This window comes from Caretta caretta, chromosome 1, assembly GCF_965140235.1.
Source record: "Caretta caretta isolate rCarCar2 chromosome 1, rCarCar1.hap1, whole genome shotgun sequence".
Taxonomy (NCBI): Eukaryota; Metazoa; Chordata; order Testudines; family Cheloniidae; genus Caretta; species Caretta caretta.
This window is the reverse complement of record NC_134206.1, coordinates 266,404,177-266,430,055: the sequence shown is the minus strand read 5'-3', so window position 1 is coordinate 266,430,055 and position 25,879 is coordinate 266,404,177. Positions and strand designations below refer to the sequence as shown.

Here is a 25,879-nt window from a genome sequence, read left to right as displayed (position 1 = left end):
CAAGGGAGCCATGAATGTGTCACCTGATTCATGCCTTCAGCTTCTCTGAGCCAGGGTGGGAAGAGGGGGATAGCCAGCTACCAGTGCTAGACTGCTCCCAGGATTGTCTTCCTGGGATTCTTTTGGGGCAACGTTGTTTTAAATGGGCCCTCTTTCATTTTTTCAGAAGGTTTAATTGGATGTTTAGCCTTGTAACATTGAGCTTTATAAGGAAGGTGGAGTATCTTGTGCCCAATTATTTCATTTCAAAAGAGATTGGTATTTCAGTTCTTCAGTCTTGCCAAGCTCTGGCTTTCCATGAAAACTTAAAAGGAAGACTGGGTCTTGGAATTCCAATCAGACTCCAGTATCAACATGCAGGTGCTAATCCAAGTTTCAAAAAGATATGCAAAAATTCTTTGCAAGCATAAGGGATAAAGCCACCAGCCAGCTGTCTTGGCTAGATTGTTCCCTTTCACATGCAACCAAAACAAACTGCATATTTAACGCTCCATGCTTTATTTCTGCACTCCAAATGGTTTTAATGTTTTACATGCAATCTTTGATGTCCTAAGAGAAAACAGGCCAGTTCTGGACCATGGCTGGATTGGTGGGATATTGCAACAAACATTGTGACTAGAGGGCTAAATAGCCAGAATATTGGTCTGGTTCACTTCTGGGATTTGGAGTTCATCTTGTACTCCCAAGCCGCCTTTAATAGTTTGGCCTGAACAGGTGTTTTCCAGGAAAAAATATTTGTGGCATTTTGTATTCAACATAACTAGCAATTTAAGGAAGAAAAAGTCTCCTAAGCTATTTGCAGTCATGGGTTGAGGAAAGCTGTTCCTTGAAACATTGCCGCTATTATTTTCTTTGAGCATTTTGGAGAAACATGTTGCAACTTCCTAACTGTAAGAACAATAGGACAATGGAACAGATGGCCTAGGGAGGTTGTGGAAGCTCCTTCACTGGAGGTTTTCAAAAGGATGCTGGGTAGCCATCTGTCTTGGATGGTTTAGACTAGTGGTTCTCAAACTTTTTTTTTTCTCCATAGACCACTTGAAAGTTGCTGAGGGTCTCCACAGACCACTTAATGATCTTTCCAAATGTTGTTTGTACCATTAGGTAACTATTGTAAAGCACTTTGGATAAAAGTGTCATATTAAAAAAAACCTTAATAATAATAAAGGGTTTTTTTGTACTAGAAATAAAAGCACACAACTCATATTTTAATATCAGTACTATTACCTTCCTAATGTGATGGATGTGCCCTCTCTCCACCGCTGCGGCAGCCCCCGAGTTGGGCCTGGGAAGAAGGGCCATCTCTCCTGGCAGCCTCAGCCCTGGAGCTGGGGAAAGTTGTCTCTTTGACCACCACAGCCCTGCACATCCCAAATTCCCCCCATGCCCTCTTCTCATCCCACTGCCCCCTCCCATCTACCCCCTATTCTCCGCAAGGCCACCACCTCACCTTACATGTGCATCTTCTCCAGGGTCCAGGCTCCTAATTAGTGGAGCCACGCCTGTGTGGCTTCATTAATTAGGTGGGTGGCCCTTCATTCTCTTGTATGCGGCCACCCAGGTGCACACTTTAGAGGAAACTATCCGCGGACCACCTGAATGGAGCTCGCGGACCACAGTTTGAGAACCTCTGGTTTAGACGCAACAAAACCTGCATCTTATCAGAGGGATTAGACTTGATGACCTTTGCGGTCTTTTCTAACCCTACGATTCTGTTCTAATGATTAAAAAAATCTAAAGGCGAGTGACCTAGACATTTTTTACTACATATTTTTGTTACTCAAGTGCAGAGGCTAATTTTGGCAGTTTCTTCCCTCTGCTTTGTCCTCTGAATCCTTGCTGGAGCCCAATCATTTCCATGCTTTTTCCTTGGCTTCCCTGGAGTAAACCAAATTGTAGCCTGAAACAAATGTTGAGTGTCCAGACAAGCGTTTACAGTGAAGTTGGCTCCCTCAAGTTAAATGATGATTAACACTAGGTTTAAAAAACAAACAAAAAACTTTAAGGTAAACAAGAGGGCTCCTAGTTTTTTGCTACCTCATTAAGGTGTTTACACTTACAACCTAACAGTGCAAATAGATCTTTTCATGAAATTAGATCAAATATATTTGCGCTTTCAGACACTGAAAATTATTCTGAGCTCTGTGACTTGATATATTTTATCGTGGACCAGTGGCAAAAGGTGCTAGTCCAAGGGACCAATGGTATGGTTGAGGTTAGATATCTTGAGTCGTCATGGTTAAAATAAATATTCTGTGGTGTTGCAAAGATAACCTCAACTTTGCAATAAGGCTTTTGATTCTGGCAAGATGGGTTTGCAAGGTCATTCTTAAAATCACATCATTTATTGCCTTTTGGCCATGCTGTTTTTCCCTTTTTGTGCTGCACAAGACTTGGGTATCCTTCTTGGTATTGCTCTGGAGGAAGGGCTCCATGGACCTTTGTGCCCATGACTAGTATATAGCCTGTCACTTACACTTTTCACTGCCTCTTTTTAAAGGACAGAAATAATATCCTTAAACACCAATGTTTTCTCTCAGTATGTAACCATTAGAACCAATTCATCTTCCAAAAATATTTTTAAATACAGAAAACACAAAATAAACATCTGCTGAAGTCTCTATGGGAAGTTCTGTCATGTTAGCTTTGAACTCTTGTTAAGAAAACATTGCAGGTTGCCTAGTTCAGTCTGGCAAGTCTGTTAGTTCTCCAACAACCCACATTCATAGTGGTTTTGATAAACTCCTTCAGAGAAGGATATCATCTGCATGGATGCATTGGCTAGTCTGTTTTTCTCTGATCCAAAATTAATGTAAGTACAAGAAGGTCAGATCATTTTGTTGGATTATGGATTTTTATTGTATGGATTTGTTCTGTTTGTATGGCTCATCATACACAGGTCCTGTTCAGTGACTGGGGGCTCCTAGGAACTACTGAAATATAAAATAATTATTCCTGGAAGATAGGAGGAAATGTCAGTATACTTCCTATGTTTTCCCATGGCATGTTGACCTGTTAGAACACATCTTATATTTCCCACCACTCACTGATAGAGAGTTCTCATTTCAGATAGGTCTTCGATCTGCAGAGCTTTCTACAAAATTACTCTTACCTTTTCATGTGATAACTTCCTTTCCGTGGGCTTCTCTATATACTGATATAATCAAAATGTTATGACTCCTTAGCGTGGCTGTAATTTTACATTCCATATGGGAAGAATAAGTGATCCCGGTATAAGGCACCTTTGTATGGATAATTGCAGCCATACTGGGGGACTGTACTAGTATAACTAGATTGGTAAAATCATAGACCTAACAGATAGTTATACTAATACTAACATCTGTGTAGACTAGGTCTTTAAGGCTGTGAATACACTAAGGGGCTGTAACTGATATTCTAACAGGGCCCTGCATGAGATGGTGTGGGGGTAAGCTCATTTAGCATACAAAAAATAGTGAATTGATAAGTATACATAAAGTTCTGTTTAGTTAGGCAAAAAAGTAACATTGAAACTATGACTATAATAGAGAATTTCTCACCTGTCATCAGTGGTAGTACTTCTGTAGACAGGGCTCCAACAGCATCCACCATTTTACTGACATGGTGGTAAAAATACTGGAAGCTGTGGGTGTCTTGCCTACATTAGGGCTTATTGGTGAGATGAACACTTTCATGGATCAGAAATAAATGCTTTCAGGATGAATACAATTTACAAACAATAATCCTGGACTAGTGTTTAGAAAAAGAGAACATCTGAGCCTTCTATGCATCATCCAGTCAACTTGCCTTTCCACTCACCCAGCCATTTTCAATGTTTTTTTATTTATATGTATATAAAACCAAACCTGATTAAAAGAGCCTCACAAAACTTTGATTTGAAATCAGCATACTGTTTGCTAGACTCTTCAGTGCCTTGATTTGCTAATTTCACTACAAATTATTTGGGGATGTTTAGCCAATTAAATTGCTGAACTTTTAGTGCTATAATTTTTCATGAAAAAGTTACTTAGTGCCATAGAGTATGGCTCTTTCAAATGTTCTGTTTTAACCATTATGGTTCCTTATTTAAGGGAGAGAACATTTTAAAATTAATATCATTTTACACTGGTATTCATTAGTTTTATTTTTCAGTGTTAACTTTAGGACACCATATCAATTTTATCTTCTGTAGATAGGAAAATAATGCCTGAGTGGACTCAAAGGAGTGGGGGCTTCTTTTTTAAACAGGCTTAAATTTGTAAGAATATTGAGCACCACACAAGTCCTCCTATATTGCTGTTTCTACATACAAACACATTGACTGTTACTACATAACAACCAAGGTGATGGCTTACAAAAGTGCACCCTTACCTGTTTGCTTCAGGCCTCTAAAGTAGAATTGCCTAGAACGAAAAGGGCAAAGCAAATTATATCTATCTAATATCCTTATTTGGTGTTCCTTTTTTAATTTAACACTCCACATCTGAAAGGTTTCTCTCTCTGCCTTCTCCCACCATTTGAGTCATATGGCATCTCATCATATCTATCAAATTTATGCTGAACATCAAATCTGTTTACCTGCTACCATACCTCAGACAGTGTGCTATTAACATCACTGCTTTACTAAGGTGTTGGCCTCTGCTGCCTCCTTCCTTGAATTCCCATGAGTCAGACCACAGAGGAGGGTAATGTATCCATCATAGCCAGTGCTGAGAGTCTCTCTCTTGCATTGACATCGAGAGAGCAATTTTCAGACTTTCTGATGTAACACCTTCACACCCAAGTCTAACCCTCCTTGCAGTTAGGAATGCCTCTACCTCAGTGGTCTTTACCCCTCTGACCTTGTCACTCGTGTGTCTCATAATTGATTCTTTCTAGCTCCTATACAGAGCAAGGTATGGTGGTATGTTTTGAACAAGTCTTGGGAGCCATGAGCTCTTGAGCTTCTGACACACGCTCTGACCTTGGCCAAATCACATGATGATTCTGCTGCAGTTTCCCCTCCTGTAAATGGGGATACTTGCCTACCTTGGAGGGATATATTAAGTATGTTGTAAAATGCATTGATGGTGAAAAGAGCTATGTACGAAGTATGATCCAATCTGTTCCTCCATGGCCATGTGACTTCTAACAGCGGCATCCCATCTTTTCTAGTCTCTCACTCCCACTGACCATTCTGTTTGCATCTCTAATGTCTCACTCAATTTAATATTTCCACCTTCTTATCCTTTCCTTGGCCACATGCAAAGGATTTCCATCCACCTTTAATGTAACTGGCCAAACTTGCATCACTGTCACAAACACTTTATTTGCCACCTGTCACTCTTCTGACATAGTACTTTAAGGAAAACTACCTGTTTACTTGGCACTCTTCCTTGTTGTTTAGTCTTGTCTCTGCAGCATTGCTTGCAACATTTCAACCATTATCAACAATTCCTTTTTCTTTTGCTGCTACCTTCCCAACTCCCTAAAATCTGCAGCTACTTGCCCTTTTGTAAGCCTTTCTCTGACCATGACATACACACTAATCACCAAAACTGAGTAGTGATTTTGGGTGCCCAACTTGACACCTTAAAGGAGTCTCCGTTTTCAGAAAGTGAACACTCACTATCAGATGCCAAGTTGATACCCAAGATCACTATTTAGTTTTGAAAATCTTGGCTGGTTTAGTCTTTAATCCCTTCTTTCTTAGCAAAATGATTGTGTTGCTATCAATGTTCAAACCACGTTTTGCACAATAGCCTCAACTATTTATAATTCATGTTTCATTAAGACAGTTGCCTAATAGCATCTGTGCATTCAGTCTTCATCAACAAAAGTTTGTCTTGACCTCTGTGTAAATCTTGGCACTCACTGATTGACTTTGTCCTCCTGAATAGTCTCTGTAACTGTTCAGGTGTCGGGTTTCTTTTCATTGTGGTCCTTCCCCATGTAACACTGCTTTTTCTCTGGTGATTCCTCCTATTGAAACTCAAGAGCTCAGTTGTAAGCCCTTTACTTCCCTCCTTCTCTCACTTGTATTTTAACTGCTACTTTTCCTGTTTATCCTGATAAATGTTTCAACTGGTTCAGCACAATACATAGTAGATGGTAAATCCACTTATAACCAGTTTTCTGGGATTTCTTTAGTCTTGTCTATCCCACAGTGTTAGCCATGTGAACTCCATTGAATCAGTGTTAGTTCATAGTTGTTTCTGTATATTATATCCTTTAAATCAGTGGTTTTCAAACTGTGGGTCGCAACCAAGTACTGGGTCACGGAATGTAAGGCACTGGGTTGCGGTGGCTTTGGTCAGCGCCGCTGACTGGGCCGTTAAGTCCCATTGGTGGTGCTGGCCGGCTAAGGCAGGCTAGTCCCTACCTGATCCCACACTGTGCTGAGCCCCGGAAGCAGCCAGCAGCAGGTCCGGCTCTGCGGGAGGGCAGGGGGGTGGTGCTTGTGGGCAAGAATCACACAGAGGCACTTGTCTGCCTCTGCCTAGGAGCCGGACCTGCTGTTGGTCACTTCTGGGGTGCAGCACAGTCCGTGGTACTAGGACAAGCGGGAAGCCTGCCTCTGCATCCTGGCTGCGCCACTGATCAGAAGCCACTGGAGATAAGCCCGTGCCGCAGTTCCCTGCCCCAGCCCTGAGCCCCCCTCAAACCAGAGCCCCTTTCTGGACCCCAACCCCCTCATCCCCAGCTCCATTGGGTTGCGCTCATCAACAGTTTTCTTCAACTTGGTCTCCAGAAAAAAAGTTTGAAAATCACTGCTTTAAATTACCACTCTTACGCTGATTGTCAAGGCTCTGCTCATGTTCATGTTCAGCCATGTTCCTTATGGATTAATCTTTCACCTAAATATCAGTCAAGGGTTTGTGGGACAAATTTCAAACTCTGTTCTGCCTTCTGATATCCCATTTTGCCTTCCGTTCCCATAACCATGGCCTTCTCCTTGACTCTGAACTCCCTATATATGCTTTGGCTGCAAACTTGTCTATTGTCACTTCTGTAACGTTGCCTCTGTGTATCCCCTCCCCTCCTCCCCGTCTTGATGCCACCTCTGCAGAGTTCTTTATCTTGCTTTGAATACTGTAACTCCTTTTAAAGTTTCTCAAGTTCCTGTTTGTTCCAACATGTGCAAAATGTTGCTTCCCACATATGTGTAGAGTGGAAAGATCTCCAAGCATATACCCAGGCTCCCTACTCATTTCAGGGACCAGATTGACATTGCCTTGTTTTTAAAAACCAGCCATAGACATTTCATTCTGCCTCTTGAATCTTGTCTCTTTGCTCTCCATCTGCGCCCTCTACTCATTTACTAAATAAGATGTTGAGAGGGAGAGAGATTCTTGTGTGTGTTCAAGAACTTTTTATACAGCTTCTCCCATTTGGAGCAGTCGCATTGTTTCTATACATTTTTAAAATCTCATTTGTGTTCTTAACTTTGCTGTTAATTTAGTAACTGTATTTAACCCTGAGGTGTTTCAGATACAGTTGTGTGAAAGATGCTATTTCTAATAAACCTCTTTGTATAAATATCAGTGCGCTAGTCTACTGCAGTGGTTCTCAACCTTTTTTAATTTACGGACCCCTAAAAAACTTCCAGTGGAGATATGGACCTCTTCAGAAATTTCGAATGGAGGTGCCAGACACCTTTGGAAATTTATTGTCGGCATATATAGTTGAATTCTGTCCTGTCACTTTTCAGTCTGTCTTTTGCGGACCCCTTAGATCGAGTCCATGGACTACAGATTGAGAACTACTGATCTCATAGGACTTAACTTTGGGCATTTGCAAGTTTCAGTAAACTTTCAACCTGAACTGTCCTAACCTGATGAGCTAACTTGTACACCAGCATTAATAGTAACATTAAGGTTCCAAATTTTCAAAATGTTTTGAACGTTCCTATCTTACGAAATTAGAAAGTTTTAAATGTTTCAAGAACTCTTGGCTCCAAGCTTTTCTCCCTTAACTGCGACAAATTCAGATGGACTGCTAATGTCAATAACACAGCTAAGATGGAAATAAATGTTTTACTGGTGAAAATGGATTTCTCATAGGATTAAGAGTGACTTCCTCCTGTAGGTTGTTGGTCTGCATTCAGGTCCACCAGTTGTGAGCAAAGATTATATCTAGTGGCTTTTCACTATTTGTTTCACTTTGTAGTGGATAGGTGGTTCATGTGGCTGACTTTCCTCTTTTAGTGTCACCCTTCGTGGTAGTGCACTGGAGGAGCAAGGTATTTAATTAAAATAGATTGTGCTCCGTTCCCATCCCTGGTAGTGGGGAAAGTTAGCACTCTTTTTGTGGGTAAAAAATACTTCTGTCCTCATGGCTGTAAATTCGTCACATTTCAGTGCTAATCTTTGTTTTGCTTTTTAAAAAAGGGATGCTAAAAGATGTCTAGCCAGAAATGGTGTATAGACAGAATGAGTCCCCAATTCTGGTTAGGGCCTCCAGATGCTGTGGCTATAGAAGTAGTAGACTTTCCCCTTGTGATAGATTTTTGACATGTTCTTTTTCTGGAAAGCGTTGATCCTTAGGGCCTAGAGCTGCTGTAGCACATTTTTAAAACTTACAAAGTAAAATTCTAAAGTGTACAACTTGCTTTGTAAGTCAATCTAAAAGAAACAGATGTCACCAGTAGAATAGTGAGAGCACCCTACAATGCATAAACAGATCTGACCTTGGATAGACTGAGAAGAGGTCAAAAGTTGAGGTCTTTCATGCAAAACTCACTTTCACTTCTTCCCATTTAAACCAGAGGACTATTAGCATGCACACTTCAACAGGTTGGCTGCAGCAATATCTCAGAGGAGGAAGATCTCTCATTACTGAGGGCCCTAAGTTACTATAAGGCTTTATTGGTCAAATCAAATATCCTAAATTTCAGTTAGAACCTATCTGGCAATAAATGCAGATGGCCAAACTCTGATAGTGCACATTTCTGAATGAATGTGTTTCTGAGTAGAACATAGCTTTTTGCTATCTGCAATGTTTTAAAAAAATGGAGTACCTTAATCGGGTAACTTAATTTGAAAGAATATAAAGATCTCTATGTGAAATTAGGCTGTCTGACTTGTTTCAGTATATGCAAATTTAATCCCTTTCCTCAACACTGGAATCTTGTGTTGGGAAAAAGATATTAAGCTGAATTTGGAGTTCAATTATTTGTAGGCATAGGTATCTTTTTAAACAAAAAAAAGTTTGCTTACGTAAGTGGGTCAACTATATCTGAAGATGACATTCAGTAATCATACTGAGTCCAGGTTCAGATGCCTTGTTTTCCTTTCAGCTTCCTTCTCTACTTCTCTCATCTGACCTGATCACAGAATAACTGTCTATAAAGGTACCTGCAAATGTACATTAATACTTAACCATCCTAATTTATTTGTTACAAAGACAGAAAAGTCAAGAATGGCTCTAGTGGTCCTCAGTGTGCACCTGTGCACTGCACTAATTTTATTCTTTGCTCTGAGCATAAGAATCATAAAATCCTAGGACCAAAAATCCCAACTTAAAATTGCTGTCTGTATTTCACACGTCTTAATAACATGGTCACAACTAAACCTCATAAAGTTCAGAGCACATTCCATATAGCACTTCCTGTCATTACACTCAACTCCACAGAAAATTCCAAATATCTGATAAAAAAAAAAAAAGTAACTGTCCACAAATCTTGTATGGGATTCTCCTTTTAGGGTCTGGAAGTCTTTTTTTTTTTTTTTTCCCACTGATTTACAATAATCAGTGAAGGTTGAAGTTCTGCTTAGACTGCATCAGTCATTTGCATTAAATATACCCAGAATAGGTTAATTTTGGTCATCCCGTGTGCATGGATGTTATGTACCACTCCATTTTTAACCAAGATGTGCTTTGTATATATCCCAGATAAATATTTGCGCTCATTTCAATGTCGTCATTGCTTCCCCTTCAGCTCGTCGTTGCTAGTATTGGCCCTTTGGTAGTTCTCACTGTATAGTAGCCCATGTAGTATGTTATGTCCTTTCTGAAAAAATTAAAAATGCTTGGTTACTATCAACCAGTAAACATTCTGTGTATATAATGGCAACTAGGTGGAGGCCTCTACTGACCAATTTTTCAAGTTTTTTTTTTAAATCTGCTGAACTGATGTCACTTTGCATGAACAGGTCTTAGTGCACTGTGGCCCCAAACTGATTAAGGCTTCTAGCTGTTACATTATGTAAATGTTAAATAACCATTTAAAAATTCAGCATCACAGATAAAGGTGTGCTCTGTGAAAACCAGTGGCATGAAGGTATGTATTGCTTTCAAATAAGCTATATTCCTCCATATTTTTGGCAGGCTGTTTTCTCACAACTTAAATTAAGTGGCTTGCAGCTGTAATGGCACCAAGTTTAGCTCTTTGTTTTCATAACCTTGATTTGTAAGCAGAAGATTACAATCACTCTCCTGAAACTACAGGTAAAAATCTCTTCTCAAATCTACTCTGTGGAACCCCATTCTAGTCTTCTCTCCTTACATGCACAGCTCTCCCATTGAATATCTGACTTCAGATATGCCTCGTGGCTCTTACGAGGTGGAGGGTGAGTACTCTTCCCTTGAAAATAAAATTGGTAGGTGGCTGTTTAAGTCTTATCCAGTCGCTGAAGGCCTAGTTAAGGATCATAACTCCACATGGGAGAAAAGTTAATGGTCACAGGAGCTGAGCTGAGTTCCAGCACTTCCACAAAAGAAATGTTCAAGTTTGTTTCCTGAAAACCATAACTGATGTGAAGGTTGCATGAATGAAATAGATTAGAGGAAATAAAATATGAAAGAGAATAAGTGGGAGGATCCGTTTGAACCTATTCTGAAGTTCATTCTTGTTCCACATCTACAATTTGTGCTCTATTGCTCAACCCAGAGCAATGATGCAGTGTTATGAAAATTTCCTTGCTTTCCCATCTGCCCCATGCACTACTTAAAAGTGCATTAGAGGGGATTCTTTCTGTTCTGTTTTCTTCTCAGAACCACAATAGAATACATTCTGGGGGGGGGGGGGTAGTGTTATACACCGTTAAGATGTGTGATCCCTTTCTACACTGCTGTTGCTACCACAGTGGAGCTGCACTAGTGGTGAATGTAAACATCTGACTTTGGCAATGCAGATGTATGCTCAGAGTTTCCATTTTATATCCTTGGTAAATGACACTTTAACTGTTTTTTTTCCCTTAGGAGACACATTGGCTATGAGTAGGGCTCTACCAAATTCTCCATTTTGGTCAATTTCATGGTCATAGGATTTTAAAAATAATAAATTTCATGATTTCAGCTATTTAAATCTGAAATTTCCTTGTGCTGTAATTGGGGATCTGACCCAAAAAGGAACTGCGGGGAGGTCACAAGGTTATTGTAGGGGGGGGGGGGGGTTGCAGGACTGCTACCCTTACTTCTGCGCTGCTGCTGGCAGCTACAGCGATGTCTTCAGAGCTGGGCAGCTAGAGAGCGGCGGCTGCTGACCAGGAGCCCAACTCTGAAGGCAGAGCCACCGCCAGCAGCAGTGCAGAAGTAAGGATGGCATGGTATGGTATTGCAACCCTTACTTCTGCGCTGCTGTCTGCAGAGCAGGGCCCTCAGTCACCAGCTGCCACTCTCCAGCCACCCAGCTCTGAAAGCAGCAATGCAGAAGTAAGGGTGGCATGGTATGGTATTGCCACCCTTACATCTGCGCTACTGCTGGCAAGGCGCTGCCTTCAGAACTGGGCTCTCAGCAACAGCCACTGCTCTCCGGCTTCCCAGCTCTGAAGGCAGCGCAGAAGTAAAGGTGGCAATACCAGGACCCCTCTAAAATAACCTTGTGACCGCCCCTTGCAACTCCCCCTTTGAATAAGGACCCCCAATTTGAGGAACATTGGTTCCCCCGGTCCCCCCCCCCCCCCCGCCCCACCATGAAACCTATATAGTATACTGTAAAAGCACACAAGACCAGATTTCATGGTTTGTGATGCGGTTTTCATGGCCGTAATTTCATAGGGCCCTCGCTATAAGCCCTGGTCATTAGGATTTTTAGACTTTTAAATGTTTTACCTGCTAATGTCAATGTAGGTTGTAGTCAAACTGAAATAAAATGGTCGTGGTACTCGTTCAAGCTTTACTCACTTGGCTCTCAGAATAAGAACCTTCACAGTGGATTGTATTGATCTTCAAAATAGGATCATGCATGTCTTCTTCACACCTCCTTGGTGGGACTTGGGTGCCATCCCAGGCTTCCCTATAGCGTGGCTTCCAAGGATCAGACTGGGAAAAATTATAAATGGTGATACACTCCAAAGCTCCACTCCCAACCCAAGCTTTGGACCTTTGTGATAGCAATCGGATATTACTGACAGTAGATTGTGCAGCTCTTCATATGATTGTCTCCTTTCTTGCATGCTGTGATCATCTAAATGCAGTATTACAAATTTACTATTGATCAGAAATGCAAATTACCTGTGGCATTGTTTCAGGTTGCCTAGAGAGCTAGGCAGATATTACTGAATCAATTTGATTTTGTTCATATTTTGCAGGTTATTTTTGCAACCATAAGGATTAAAGTCTTTTTAAATAAAAGCTTAAATTCTGAAGGACAACATGGTAGCCACAAGGAAAAAGTATTGGCTTGCTGGGATGCTTGTCTGTCATTAGGCTTTTAACTAGGGCTGTTGATTAATCACAGTTAACTCACGTGATTAACTTAAAAAAAAAAAACCACCATGATTAATTGCAATTTTAATCCCACTGTTAAACCATAGAATACCAACTGATGTTCGTTAAATATTTTGGATGTTTTTTTACCCTTTCATATATATTGTTTTCAGTTACAACATAGAGTATAAAGTGTACAGTGCTCACTTCATATTATTTTTATTACAAATATTTGCACTGTAAAAATGATAAATATTTTTCAGTTCCCCTCTACAAGTACCGTAGGGCAATCTGTTTATCGTGAAAGTGCAACTTACAAATGTAGATTGTTTTTGAGTGCAGTTGTGTTTAAAAAAAAAAGAGAGAAATTTTAGAACCTACAAGTCCACTCAGCCCTACGTTTTGTTCAGCCAGTCACTAAAAGGAACAAGTTTGTTTACATTTATGGGAAATAATGATGCGTCCTACTTGTTTACAATGTCACCTGAAAGTGAGAACAGACGTTCACATGGCACTTTTGTAGCCGGCATTGCAAGGTATTTGTGTGCCAGATATGCTAAACATTCGTATGCCCTTCATGCTTTGGCCACTATTCCAGAGGACATGCTTCCATGCTGATGACACTCGTTAAAAAAAAATGTGTTAATTAAATTTGTGACTGAACTCCTTTGGGGAGGATTGTATGTCTCCTGCTCTGTATTTTACCCACATTCTGCCATATATTTCATGTTATAGCAGTGTCGGATGATGACCCAGCATGCAGTTCATTTTAAGAACACTTTCACTGCAGATTTTACAAAATGCAAAGAAAGTACCAGTGTGAGATTTCTAAAGATAGCTATAGCACTCGACCCAAGGTTTAAGAATCTGAAGTGCCTTCCAAAATCTGAGAGGGGCGGGGTGTGGAGCATGCATTGAGAAGTCTTAAAAGAGCAACATTCCGATGCGGAAACTACAGAACCTGAACCACCAAAAATGAAAATGAGCTGCTGGTGGCATGTGACTCAAATGATGAAAATGAACATGTGTTGGTGTGTACTGCTTTGGATCGTTATAAAGCAGAACCAGTCATCAGCATGGATGCATGTTCTCTGGAATGGTGTGGGGTTTGGGGTACAGGAGGGGGCTCTGGGCTGGGACAGGCTTTTGGGGCACGGGGGGGAGGGCTCTGGCTGGGGGTGTGGGCTCTGGGGTGGGGCTGGGGATGAGGGGCTCGGGGTACAAGAGGGGACTCTGAGCTGGGATTGAGGAGTTCAGAGGGCAGGAGGGTTGTGGCATGGGATTGGGGTGTGGGGCAGGTTCAGGGGTGCTTACCACGTGGCACTTACCGCAAGCAGCCCCTGGAAGTATGTTTCCCCCTCCTGCTCCGGGGTGCGGCCAGGTGGCTCTGTGCATTGCCCCGTCCACAGGCGCCACCCCTGCAGTTCCCATTGGCCAGGAACTGCAGCCAATGGGAGCTGCGGGGACAGTGCCTGCGGACGGGGCAGTGCACAGAGGTGCCTGGCTGCGCCTCCTTGTGCTACGTAGGAGCCTGAGGGGAGTCACACTGGCTGCTTCTTGGGAGCTGCACGGAGCGAGGCAAGCCCCTGACCCCACTCCCCAGCTGGAGTGGGGCAAACTCAGTGATGCAAGATTTCATGTCTTTCATTTTTTCTGTAGCCAGTAGCTGCTGACAGTGCAACATTAGTCAGATAAGCAGGACAGGTAATAAGTAGCAGCTCTGGTTTCTGGTTGAGTTTAAACTCCAATGCAATCTTAGCCATGTAGGAAGCAGAATCTGTGTTAGTTGTGGCTAAATTTTCCCAAGTTTGTTGGAATGTCTCAAACATGTCCATTACTGCTGCGTTGACAAAACAGGTGTCAGCTGAGCAGATGAATGTTACACTCAGCACAAAACAATGTGGGTTTATTTGCTTTGAAATAAAAAAATGAAAACAAAAGGCCAAGAATTGGATGGTCCAAAGCATCAGGAGACTCGTCAAAACTCTGATTAGACAACATATTTCCATTTGTTTGTTCCATCAGTTTAGATACTGAAGCATTGTCGTTATCTTTCAGATATTTGAGTGAGATTGTCTGTCTGCATTAGGAAGGGTTTTTGCTGCTGGACAGCATTGTCTCACAAAGTCACCAACAGGCTCCTCCGCAATTAACAGCGATTATCAGTGAAACAAGGAGCACACACACATTTGTTGACACAATCGTGCTGTTTTTTCTTTCATTAAAGCCCTGGTGAAAACTCCTGATATTGATTGTTTACCCCAAACCTCACTTTCTTCTTAAGCTTCTTGTCACTTGCTTTTGAAATGCTCCTTTATTTTGTCAGTGCGAGCACAGACCTAAATGCTGCATTACTTGCAGCGCAATGCATCCTCTTCGCTCCTGTCTTTACTTTCCTTGAAAATTTCTAAGCACTGATTTTCTTGTTGATATTCAGGCATAGATTTGTGTTTTTTGCCCCAGGTTTCCCTCTTTATCTGCAGAGGATTTATTGTTTAAATTCAGTGCTGCACTGAACGGACACAAAGGAGTAGGTGAGCAGAATCTCCTTTTGAGGCAATCATAGACTGTCTATGCTACTGCAGTAAGTTGACCTAAGTTAAGCAACTCCAGCTACGTGAATAACATAGCTGGAGTCGATGTATCTTAGGTCGACTTACTGCAGTGTGTCCCATCGCTCTCCCATCGACTTACCTTACTCCTCTCATTCCTGGTGGAGAACCGGGGTTGACCGGAGAGCATTCTGCCATTGATTTAGTAGGTCTCCACTAGACCTGCTAAATCGACCCCCCCAGTGCATCGATCGCCAGAGCATCGATCCCGTGGTAGTGTAGACATAGCCATAGTCTGATATTAATGTTTGATTTTTCCAACCTCGATTGTGTGTGTGCGTTCTGTGTTTTAACTGCAGTATTGCTTCAATCTTGGAGCTGCAGGACACAATAGTCGCGGAAAGTATTAGTGTTCAGCAAAAATAAGCACCCAAAAAATGAGTGGATTGATAACGGGTGTAAATGAGTAAAAACCCAAACTCTTTTAATTTAAAAAAAAAAAACTTGAAAATTTATTGGTCAAAATTAGTAAAAACTGAAAATGCAGTGCACTATGCATTAGCTGCACCTCCAGAGTGATGAGGGTTGGATTAATGAGTGGATGTAATTTGTCCTATTTTAGGCAAATTATGCTTTCAGGATCCTGGCAAGTGAAGCCCTCAGTTGTGCTAAGTATTGTGGGGTTACCACAAGTCATTGCTACACAGAATCATAAGGGTTCTGGATAGAGGGAAAACATGGTGTCTCCTAATCCTGCCATTAACTCAAGTTTAAACTGTTAGTAGCTGTCTCCACTAAACCTCTTAGACTGTTTTACATTTTAGTTATCCCTTGATTGAAGAAGCCCCTATTTATGTTTAAACCTAAGTTTATTCTTTCTGCACAGATAAGAGAGAGTACTTAAGATCAGGGGTTCTAAGCTCTCTCCTGTGGACTTAGTGCCTTGGTTGTATGTTACGTATTCTTAGGATGGTTTAAGGGACTGGTTCCTGTAACGCTTCCCAGGAAGTCCCAGTTCTTGATGAAGCATTGCAGCAGCCAGCACAAAGGATTGTCTTAAGAGCTGACAGATGCTGTGCTATAAGGGGGCACGGTTTCCTGGTACCTCCATTTGTGGTTGTGAGCAAGTTGAGAATCTCTGTCCTAGATTTTGGTGGGTCTCCTTTTGGTATTTGTTACACCACAATCAGCTCTCTTCACCCTTGCCGTCTTCTTAAGCTGTTCATGCTTTTAATGTATGCATCTTATCTTGGTGTGCCCTCTTCTTTCTACTGTAGTCTTGTGATCTTCTGGATTTTTTGCAGCTATTGAATGTCCTTTTTTAAAAACTGATCAGTACTGTACACAGTACCTAGGGCTGGACAAGGGCCTTTATACATTTAAGCCATTTTAGTGCTGACTATTTAATACATCACCTTATTCTTTTCACTCCTTGTGTTGCTATATGGTGCAATCAGTTTGGTGGCATTGCTAGTATAATACTTTATTTCATCCAGCTGTGTTCCACTGAACTTTGCCTGTTTTTGGGTTACTTGAAGTGCTCAGCCTTCTGCACTGTTGTGCTGTTATATCTTGCTCTCGGTAACCCAAAGATCTAAATCTGAATCTAAAATTATAGGAGTGTTTGCTTTTTAATGGAACTAGAGTTTATTTAGTATTTTGGCATAAAGGTTGTTGTATTTCATTATGACTTCGAGAACTATTATTGAAGTATGTATTGCAATGTAAGGGATAATTCACATGAGGCACTTATTGTTTATAGGATAGGAAACTTGATCTAAATTAGACAAGCTGTTTCCATACATCTATTCTAGACTCCCTTGGTGGGAAAAGTCAAATTCATGTGGAATAGAGTGTAGGATGCTATAAAGATCACAGTCAATTATACAAGGTTAGTAAAGAAGCACAATATATCTGCTTCTGTATAATCAATCAAATGATAGGATTGATTATTAGTTTAAAAAATCAAACAAATTACTTTTGAGGAAAGCATAGTTAAAAACAGATGAGTCTAATGGGATGTCATTTTGTCATATTTAATAAAAAGGCAAGAGTAAATTAAGCTTGGGTTATTCCTTATGTAAAAGCTTCAAAACAGAGCATATCTATTGTCTGCATTTTCTTGTGGTATCTCTTTATTCTGTCTTCTGGCTGAATGCAGATGAGTATACAGTCCAGTTCTTTGCAATATCTTGAGATATATAACTGAAGTTTGCCAAGACAAAGGATTACATCTGCCTTAAATATTTATTTAATAGTCATGTTATATTTTCTCTATAAATAAGTAAATCTGACTGAACATTAGTTGTTTCATGGCAAAAATTTGGTCCTAGATCTACATGTTGAAATTCAGGTGACAACTTGATATTGGTCTAATTTTGGAAAATTTCCTCTCGGCCACCTTGTCCGCCATCTAAATTAGACTAAAGTAGGAAGATAAGGGAAGCCACACACAGATCAGATTCATACATGAAAAGCCTAGGAAGGAAATTCAACCAAAATTGCTCCAGGTCCCAGATTTGGAGATAGCTTACTTCATCAAACTACTGTACCTCCCTCAAAACAAGCTGAATAAGGGATCATGAGAATTAAGTTTCAAAGCTCTGACTGTTTACAAATTCCCCTATAAAAACTTTGGAATCTAGTCAAACTGATGTTACCAGTGTAGTGTCTAGGCCTTGTCTAAATTAATGTAGTGTAGTGTTTAGGCCTTGTCCACATATACAGGCATATGCTGCCCACTTGATTTGGAGGGATAATCTTTAAACATAAGGATATTCTAATGTCCTTTGTATTTGCAGTAAGACTGTCCACTAAGGTATCATTGTGATAGTAGGATTTTTTGTGATGTGGAAACTTGTCCATTAGGAACTCAAACTATCAGTTTTCCACATAAATTAATGCTCAGACATCAAATGGTGGTACACTGTTGGTCGTTATCAGTGTGGGATGAGTTGAACTTCTTGTGTTGATGAAAGCTTATCTGTCACTAGATACTTCCCTAATTTATCCACCATAGGGAAGGACAGGTGCTAATGTGTAAAGCTTTTTAGGTACAACTGTTGAATTTCGTGCTTGTGTATCACACTGGAAACTGAACATTTTCAGTAGAAGTGCCATACTTCGGAATCTGTTCACTTCTCAGTGGGGACACAAGTTTCCATCAACATGAACAGAGTTTATGAAATAATGCACACTGAGGAAACAATAGACCTTCATGTCTGAAATGCTTGGTTTTACCTGAACCTGTTTTTTAAATGGGAGTTGGCTTTTTCATTGCAGCTTTACCAAATTAATCTATTGCCATAGGAACAAAACAGTTATATCAGACCTGTTTCTAAGATTATCTTGAGTCAGAATAGAAAACTTTTCCAGAAAGATTATGATGTGATTGGTGGATTTAAACTTGGCATATGAGTTCCCCCACATTTTCCTATCCTCCTCCGCACACTGCTTAAGTTACTGAAAGAGCCTATGAAGAGAAACAAATGTGAGGATGAGGAAGTATTAGTCTCATATTACCAGTTTAATGGTGATAAATGGAAATAAGTCTCCTAAAAATATTCAAAATTACACCACCTTCTCTTCTCCTCCCTCCGCCCCTCCCCCCCCCCCCCCCCAAAAAAAAATATCTGGTGGAAGTGGTACAGGGACTTCATTTACAGACTCAGGTTCATCTGGGGTTTAAATGATTTTTTCATTATCCTCTTGTTTTTATATATTATGCCAGTTTTATGATGCAAATTGGATTAAAACTTGACTTTATAAAGAATATAGTAGCAACTATGGGACCAGCCGTGGGCTTCAGGAGCCACACTCTTAAATAACATGTAGGAAGCTTTATTATAAGTGGTGGAGGTAATGATGACTGTAGTTAAGGTTGCCCAACACTTTCCATATACGACTCTGTTTTCAGTTGCTTATAACTTTGCTGATCTCTAAGCATTTGGGCTGAAATTTACCATACAGTGCTGCAGAAGTATTGCATAAGAACAGAAGAATTGACAGGACACCTATCTGACCCAGTATGACTTTAGCCACTAATTGAGACTTCAGAAAAAAGTGCAAGAACTTGGAAAACTATGGATTAACTTGCCAACAAGGGATCTTTGTGAACTGTAGAGGCCAGTGAGGAAGGCACAGACATCTGGAATTTTGATCAAGTGGCTGCAACTTTAATCCCTTAACAGAATAATTTTCTCAAGGCCATTTGTCCTCGGAGCACTGGGGAAGGCAATAGATGACTCGCCTATCATCTACCCCTGCAGTATCAATGCTCAGATCCAGAGCATCGTGTTCACTCAACCCACCCACTCAAAATAAGACGTCATCAAAGTCTGTATTATTCCAATCCCTACTGCATTTTACAGTGGTGGGTAGAGTGGTAAGAGGTCCTCTTCTGCTTAGCCTGGCCCTTAATTGCCCAGTGTCCCAGCCAGCCAAACCAGGAGCCTGTTGCAGGCACCTGGATTGCTCAGTGAGAGCTCCTCAGTTAAGCAGAGCTATCCCATTGGCTGAGTGGTGTCATGGGGCTGCCAAGTGGCTGTAGCCTTTCCACCTATCCTTACCCCAGAAAGCCATGTTGGCTGGAAAAGCCAGCTTGCCCTTCTTCCTAAACTTTACAGTCATTGGTTGGCTTACGCCCTAAAGCATAAAAATTTGTATGTCTTTAATAAACAAAACACCCCCCCTTTCCCCTCCATGTCATGTAACTGTGAATGTTCTTATTATCCATATAGATGACAAGTCTTTTCTGAGATCTGTTAAGCTCTTGACCTCAGTGCCTTGCCAAGAACTCATTGCCTCAGATTAATTCTGTTGATGTAAAAAAAAAAATCATGTAGTCAGTTTTAAATTTCTTACCTTTCAATTTCATTGTATGTCCCTTTTTGCTCTTGTATTAGGGTAAATTGGAGTACCCAGTTTACTTTCTTTATACTGTTCTATTAATATGTATATCTTCTCTCCAAACATAGTCCCAACCTTTTTGATCTCTTTTTATAGAAGTCTTTTACCTCAAATTGTTTTTTTCATCTCTCTCTGGACTCCTGTTTATGCCGCAGTATGTCTTTAAAAAAAAAAAAAAATGATGCCAGGTTACCAGAATTGATTAGGCAATGTGGCATTTAGACTATCTTTGGTATTTTCTGTCCCATTTCTTATACATCCTGAGTCCTGACACCTTGCTTGCTTTTTTTGACTACTGCTGCACATTGAGCTGTTTACATTGACAGCATGGTGTCTTCCCTGAGTGTCACTACTTGCCACTAAATTTATATATTATAGTACCACTCTTAATTACTGCCACATTAATACCAAGTAGGAAATGAACAGTATCTGGTCATAACATTATTCTGCACATTTCAGGCTGGCAGGTATTGCAGAAGCATTGTGTTTGGCCCCTAGTTAGTCATTGAAGAGCATCTTGTCTATCTTCTGCAACTAGGTGGTGTTGGACAGGTAGATCTCTGCAGTCTACATCCACTTCTGCTGTCATAACACGTGGCTCTTGAAGATGGTGGTAAATGCCCATTAAGAATTTCCCATAATCATTTTTCTGAGTTAATGAATTAGAATCTTCTTGTATTGAGAGCTGAATCCAGCAACTTGATTTTTATGGTGCTATTTGAGGGCTGTGGGCGCAAACCTAATAGGAACAGTTGTGACTTGGGTTGTAGCTGATTTTTCACCTCTTCCATGCCACAAGTTCATTTATCTTTCATTTCAGCTAGACTTTTGGAAAGCTCCTCTAGTTTTCCCATCCATTGGCTAAACAAGAAGTTGCAAACACGTGCCCAACCTTCCAAAGGAATTACAGGGAATAAATTCTAGAGAGCCCAAAACTAGATTAAAGTAAAATAGGAGGAATGACTGATTGACAAGTCAGTGAGAGCAAGTACAAGTGTGTGCACCAGGGTTTCGCACTAAATGGGTGCAGAACAAATCTTGTGAAAACTCATCACTTTCCTACAAGCATATTGTACAGGTCCTGATATATTAGCCACTTGCCTGCCACATACTGTTGAGCATTCTGTAAGATTGTTTGATAATAGCATTATTCAGTTTTGTGAGCTAGGGCTGAAGTAAGTTAGTCCTTAAAGTCTTTATTGGCTTGAGAAAAAAGCTTCTCTGATCTCCTTTTCTGCTATAGCATGTAAGGTTTGAACCACTTTCGGGGTACTTGAATAATTTGCGAAGTAGTGAGCAGGCTTTTGGATTAATGATTTCTGCTGCTGGATTTGTTGACTCTTGTGTCTCTAGTCTTTGCTCACTGGTTGAGACTTGACATTTGGTTTTGCTTCTCCTCTTCTTCAGATGTTACTTTATTTGCTAACTTCTGAAGAATGAGTAATTCTCTCGCCTCAGCCAAGGAGCAAAGATAACATCAAATAATTGCAAGTATTAGTTTAACAGCTGATAAGATAAATTTTGTATCCTGAAAATTACTCTGTGGTATGGTGACCAGCATCCAACTATTGTAGGTAACTTCAGTTACTGTATAGTGATCTTGAAAGTGATTTGATGCCTTTGTCCTCTTCCTGGTTTCCACACCGGATATCTAAGTCTGACTATACTGTGCACAAGGGCCTTCACCCTTACTATGTTTTAGATTCTGCTTGCTGCCATATAGGATGGCATACTTGGTCAGGAACGTGAAAGGTCAGGAACACCCTGCTGCAATCCTTATGGCTCGTTGGCTGGGTGTAGTGGATTAATATGGTAACTGATCTTGCTGTTGATGCCATGGGTTCAAGTTTGGCTTAGATCACAAATAATGATTTGAGATATTTAATCACTTGTCCATATGTTGAGCAAAAATTCGTTCCAGATGAAAATATAAACATTTATTCTCATGAGAAGTCTTGGAGACAGAGGTACCATAACAGGACAGAGGTGGTGTTGGAGAACTTTCACACTGCATGCTCCCTTTAGTCCTAGACACTCACTAAGGATATCTGTTCTTCACTCTGTGCAGTCAGACTTACAAATGGCACTGAAGAATAGTTGGAGTTGGGGGAGTACCCCATCCTTCCCCTTCTCATCTTGTTGAATTGGAATCACACATTAGATGCCACATGGTCCATTTGGTTGCAGTTCAAACTTCCTGCCAGGGCTTAGTCTCATCCAATGCTGGTGGAGCAGCATTGCCCTACAAATACTGCACTGTCAGAGGCCACTCTTCAGATCTGACATCAAACATCTCTTTTACTCTCTCTTTGGCTGTCAAGGTGGAAGTTGGCATCAGTGATTTAAAAGAATCAGATAACTACATTGTGCTGGCAAACATTTCCCTCAAATAGGAAATGGGATCTTGGCTGACTGTAAATAATTGCTAAATAGGGCTTTTTGCATTTGCTGACACAATCACTGCACCATCAGTATCTTGATCTGTGAAGTGCTTTGGTATACCCAGAAGAAGCATTGTATAAAATCAAGGTCTGCTCTGTTTGTCATGGTATCAGCCCCTGCTGTTTCTGTATTAGTGTTCCCTAAATCATTAAATGTAATCGTTAGGAGCTCAACTACTGCAGTGACGAATGCAGTATAAGAACCTATATAGAAGAGAATCTTCCAGTGCCAATAGCTGTTATCCCATTGCCCTTCTTTGGTAATGGATGCCCTGAAACATCAGGGTGAAGGAGTTCAGCGTTCACTGTTTGGTGTCTTGTTTCAGCTGGAGCAGATTGCAATGCTGGGAATTATTCTGAAAGATCTTTTAGGAATTTCCTCCTTTGCCCTTAGGCTGAAAGAGAGATACATTCTTTCTGACTTAATGCACGCATTGCTACCTTTTCCTTTTGAATCGCATCTGCAGTGCTGTAAATGAGCAAGCTGTAATCAAACAGCCCCGTTCTTTGGTTTCCCCAAGTGACTAATCATGTTGGACTTCAATAGCAGAGCCCTAGCCTTTCTTCACTTTAATATACTGGAAGGCATGCTCAATGGCAGGCTTTAGCATCTGCTGTCTATTCATAAAGCAGATGAATTGGGTAGACTAGCTGCCAGCCCTCTGATAAAAGATCTCATGGGTCTTCTCCCACTGCTAATGAAAGGAGAGCCATTGTGTCCTTAACCATTCAGGTCTCTAACTTGAATAAATGGTGACATGAGTGGGGAAGGAGTTAAATCTTTCCCCTGCACCATTACACTAAAAAAGTGAAACAATAAAACATGCCAACCCATCTTGATTAATTCATAGTCCATATTAAAATCCCTAGCCCAGTTTCTTGACAGGGGAAACTGTATTAAATGCTTAATAGAGAAAGAAGATCCCCTTCCCCCACCAAAGGAGGACATCTGTTTCTAACTTCAGCTTTTTATTTTTTTATCTTTCATTTTTTTTGTTGGTAAATCTCCCAGACAACAGCAGTTCTATAGAGAGTTTAAATATGAAGGAATGGCAGGACGGGCTAAGGGCACTTCTACCGAACATTAACATCAACTTTGGTGGGCTGCCCAATCCTTCTTCCCCCTCCAACGCCAACCACAGTGTACCAACGTCCAACACTGCCACCTCCGACAGCCTGAATTGGGACAGCCCTGGCAGCTGGATGGACCCCGCAATCATCACAGGTAACCATTTCTCACTCCTTCAGCTCCACTGGCAGCCATCAGCTGGGTATTGGTACAAACTAATCGGCATCTGAAAAAAAATAAGTCTGTATGCGGTGGTCTCTTCCAGCTTCCATCCACAAAACTTCAAGGAGCCAGGAATCCTTGTGGAACAAATAGGTATAATGAACCCCCACTTAGCCCTTTCCAGTGCATGCCCAGGATCTTCACAGGTGGTTAGAATGCTCAGTGCATAACTGTAGGCTTATGTTGGCGTCCCTTCTGCTGGATGGTATGTCCAGTATGTGCACTGCTGGTCTTCTGTTAATGCCTTCAGTGCTTGGACTTCTAATTTAAAAATGAACGTACTCCACTTGTTTATAAAGCTCTGTTTTATAAGGCTGTCTGGTTGTGTATCTCTGTTAGATAGGCTGAAGCATGATTCAAGCAGGGAGAGCAGGAAGAAAAGCATGCAGTAGTGGTAGAACTGGGTTTGGGTAGGTAATGGACAGGGACCTGGGCCTTGTGATTGGGGGGTGGGAGGGTTGGCAAATGCGTGATGTAAGAATATGGACTTAATGACACAAAAAGTGTTTCTAGGAGGGAAACTATTTGGATTTAAATGTTCATCTTTGTGGGAAGGGTGAGATATAAACTGTATAAACATGTTTTCTGTACAAGCTAATTGTTTTCTCACCACTGCCATCTGTTAGGTTAAATTGACCTCCTTCACACTGAACATGTTTCTGTTGTGACTCACCTGTTTTCCTCCCACTTTTTCTTCTCTTCACAGGGATCCCAGCCTCCACAGGAAACAGTTTAGACTCCCTTCAAGACGACAATCCACCACACTGGCTAAAATCTCTTCAAGCCCTCACAGAGATGGACGGCCCCAGTGCAGCCCCATCACAGACCCACCACAGTAACCCCTTCAGCACACAGATCCCTCTGCACAGAGCCAGTTGGAACCCCTACTCTCCCCCTTCAAACCCTACCAGTTTCCATTCCCCTCCCCCAGGCTTTCAGACAGCCTTCAGACCCCCCAGTAAAACCCCCACAGATCTACTACAGAGCTCAGCGCTGGATCGTCATTAGGAAAGGAGGAGGAAAAAACATGAGAAATGCAGGAATTGCCCCACCCTGATTCCTCCCCATGCCCACCCACCATTCCCTTCTCATATCTTTCTTTCTGAAGAATCTAGTTCCTGATCAAATCTTCCCCTCCACCCCCAAATGCAATGCGATCACAGGGTCATGACCGTATATTTTTTGTTGTAAAGTTTCTGCTGATCCAGTGTTTGAAATACACTGTTTAAAAATATTTCCTTAAACATTGTAAGAAAAAAGAGAGAGAGAGAAATCAAAGTGCTGTCTCAGTGCTTAAAAAGAGACTATATCAGTCTGTCTTTCGCACATAATGAGCATTTCTGCCTCGCAGAAAGTCAATCTACAGTAGGGGAGAAATGTAATGCAAAAATATAGAATGAATTGCAGAAACATGAACATTTTATTTTTAATTTAAACAAAATTACTGAACATATGGAGGAAAGCAGTGGCCTTGCAGTTATTTTGCATTCAGGTGTCACTACACAGGGAAATTGCTATGTATTTTTTTGGAAGGGGGTACTTTATGTAAGTCAGTAAGAAGTTTGACAAGAAGTGGGTCAAAGGACAAAATGTGTAGAAGTAACTGGCATGTTGCTAAAGAGTGGTTTAAAGAGGGGGGAAAAGTTTTTTTTAAAAATTTTTGGCGTTAGATTTAAAGTAAACTTTAATGTTTTAAAAGTATTCACAGATTTAATACCTAGCATATAACATAATATAAGCAGCTGAAACACGAGTGATATTTACTTCAGTCTTTCTGTCTCCTCTGTCAATCTCTCTTTCTTTTTTTTTAAATTCACCTGATTAGGGCACTCTGGGATAGCACTGCATTGGGGCCACATGATCACCATCAGGAGCGCAACCTTTGACCTCCTCTGCCTGCAGCTTTTACTTAACCCTGTAGTTTCTGGACGTTTGTGCAGTATTGAAAAGACAGGAAAAAAAGAAACAGATAAATAAACATGGTTATAACCTGACGCTAAAACTAAAAACAAGGAAATGTACCTCTTTCTTCAGAATTAAAACTAAAATCTTAAATAAAACAGAAAACTTGATGATGA

General features: G+C 40.9%; 1 protein-coding gene across 9 annotated transcripts in view; it reads left to right on the top strand.

Annotated features, from left to right (window-relative positions):
- The window catches only part of CNOT4 (CCR4-NOT transcription complex subunit 4), a 121,366-nt gene extending 95,487 nt beyond the window's left edge, over positions 1-25,879 (top strand). For 6 of the 9 annotated variants that reach the window (XM_048835431.2, XM_048835428.2, XM_048835429.2 and 3 more), the window contains 2 exons: positions 23,523-23,735; positions 24,508-25,879. In XM_048835431.2, the coding sequence (XP_048691388.1) occupies positions 23,523-23,735; positions 24,508-24,809 (515 nt within the window). In that variant the 3' untranslated portion in view covers positions 24,810-25,879. The remainder of the gene's footprint in view (positions 1-23,522; positions 23,736-24,507) is intronic. The other 3 variants (XM_048835435.2, XM_048835439.2, XM_048835438.2) reach the window with 1 other exon arrangement.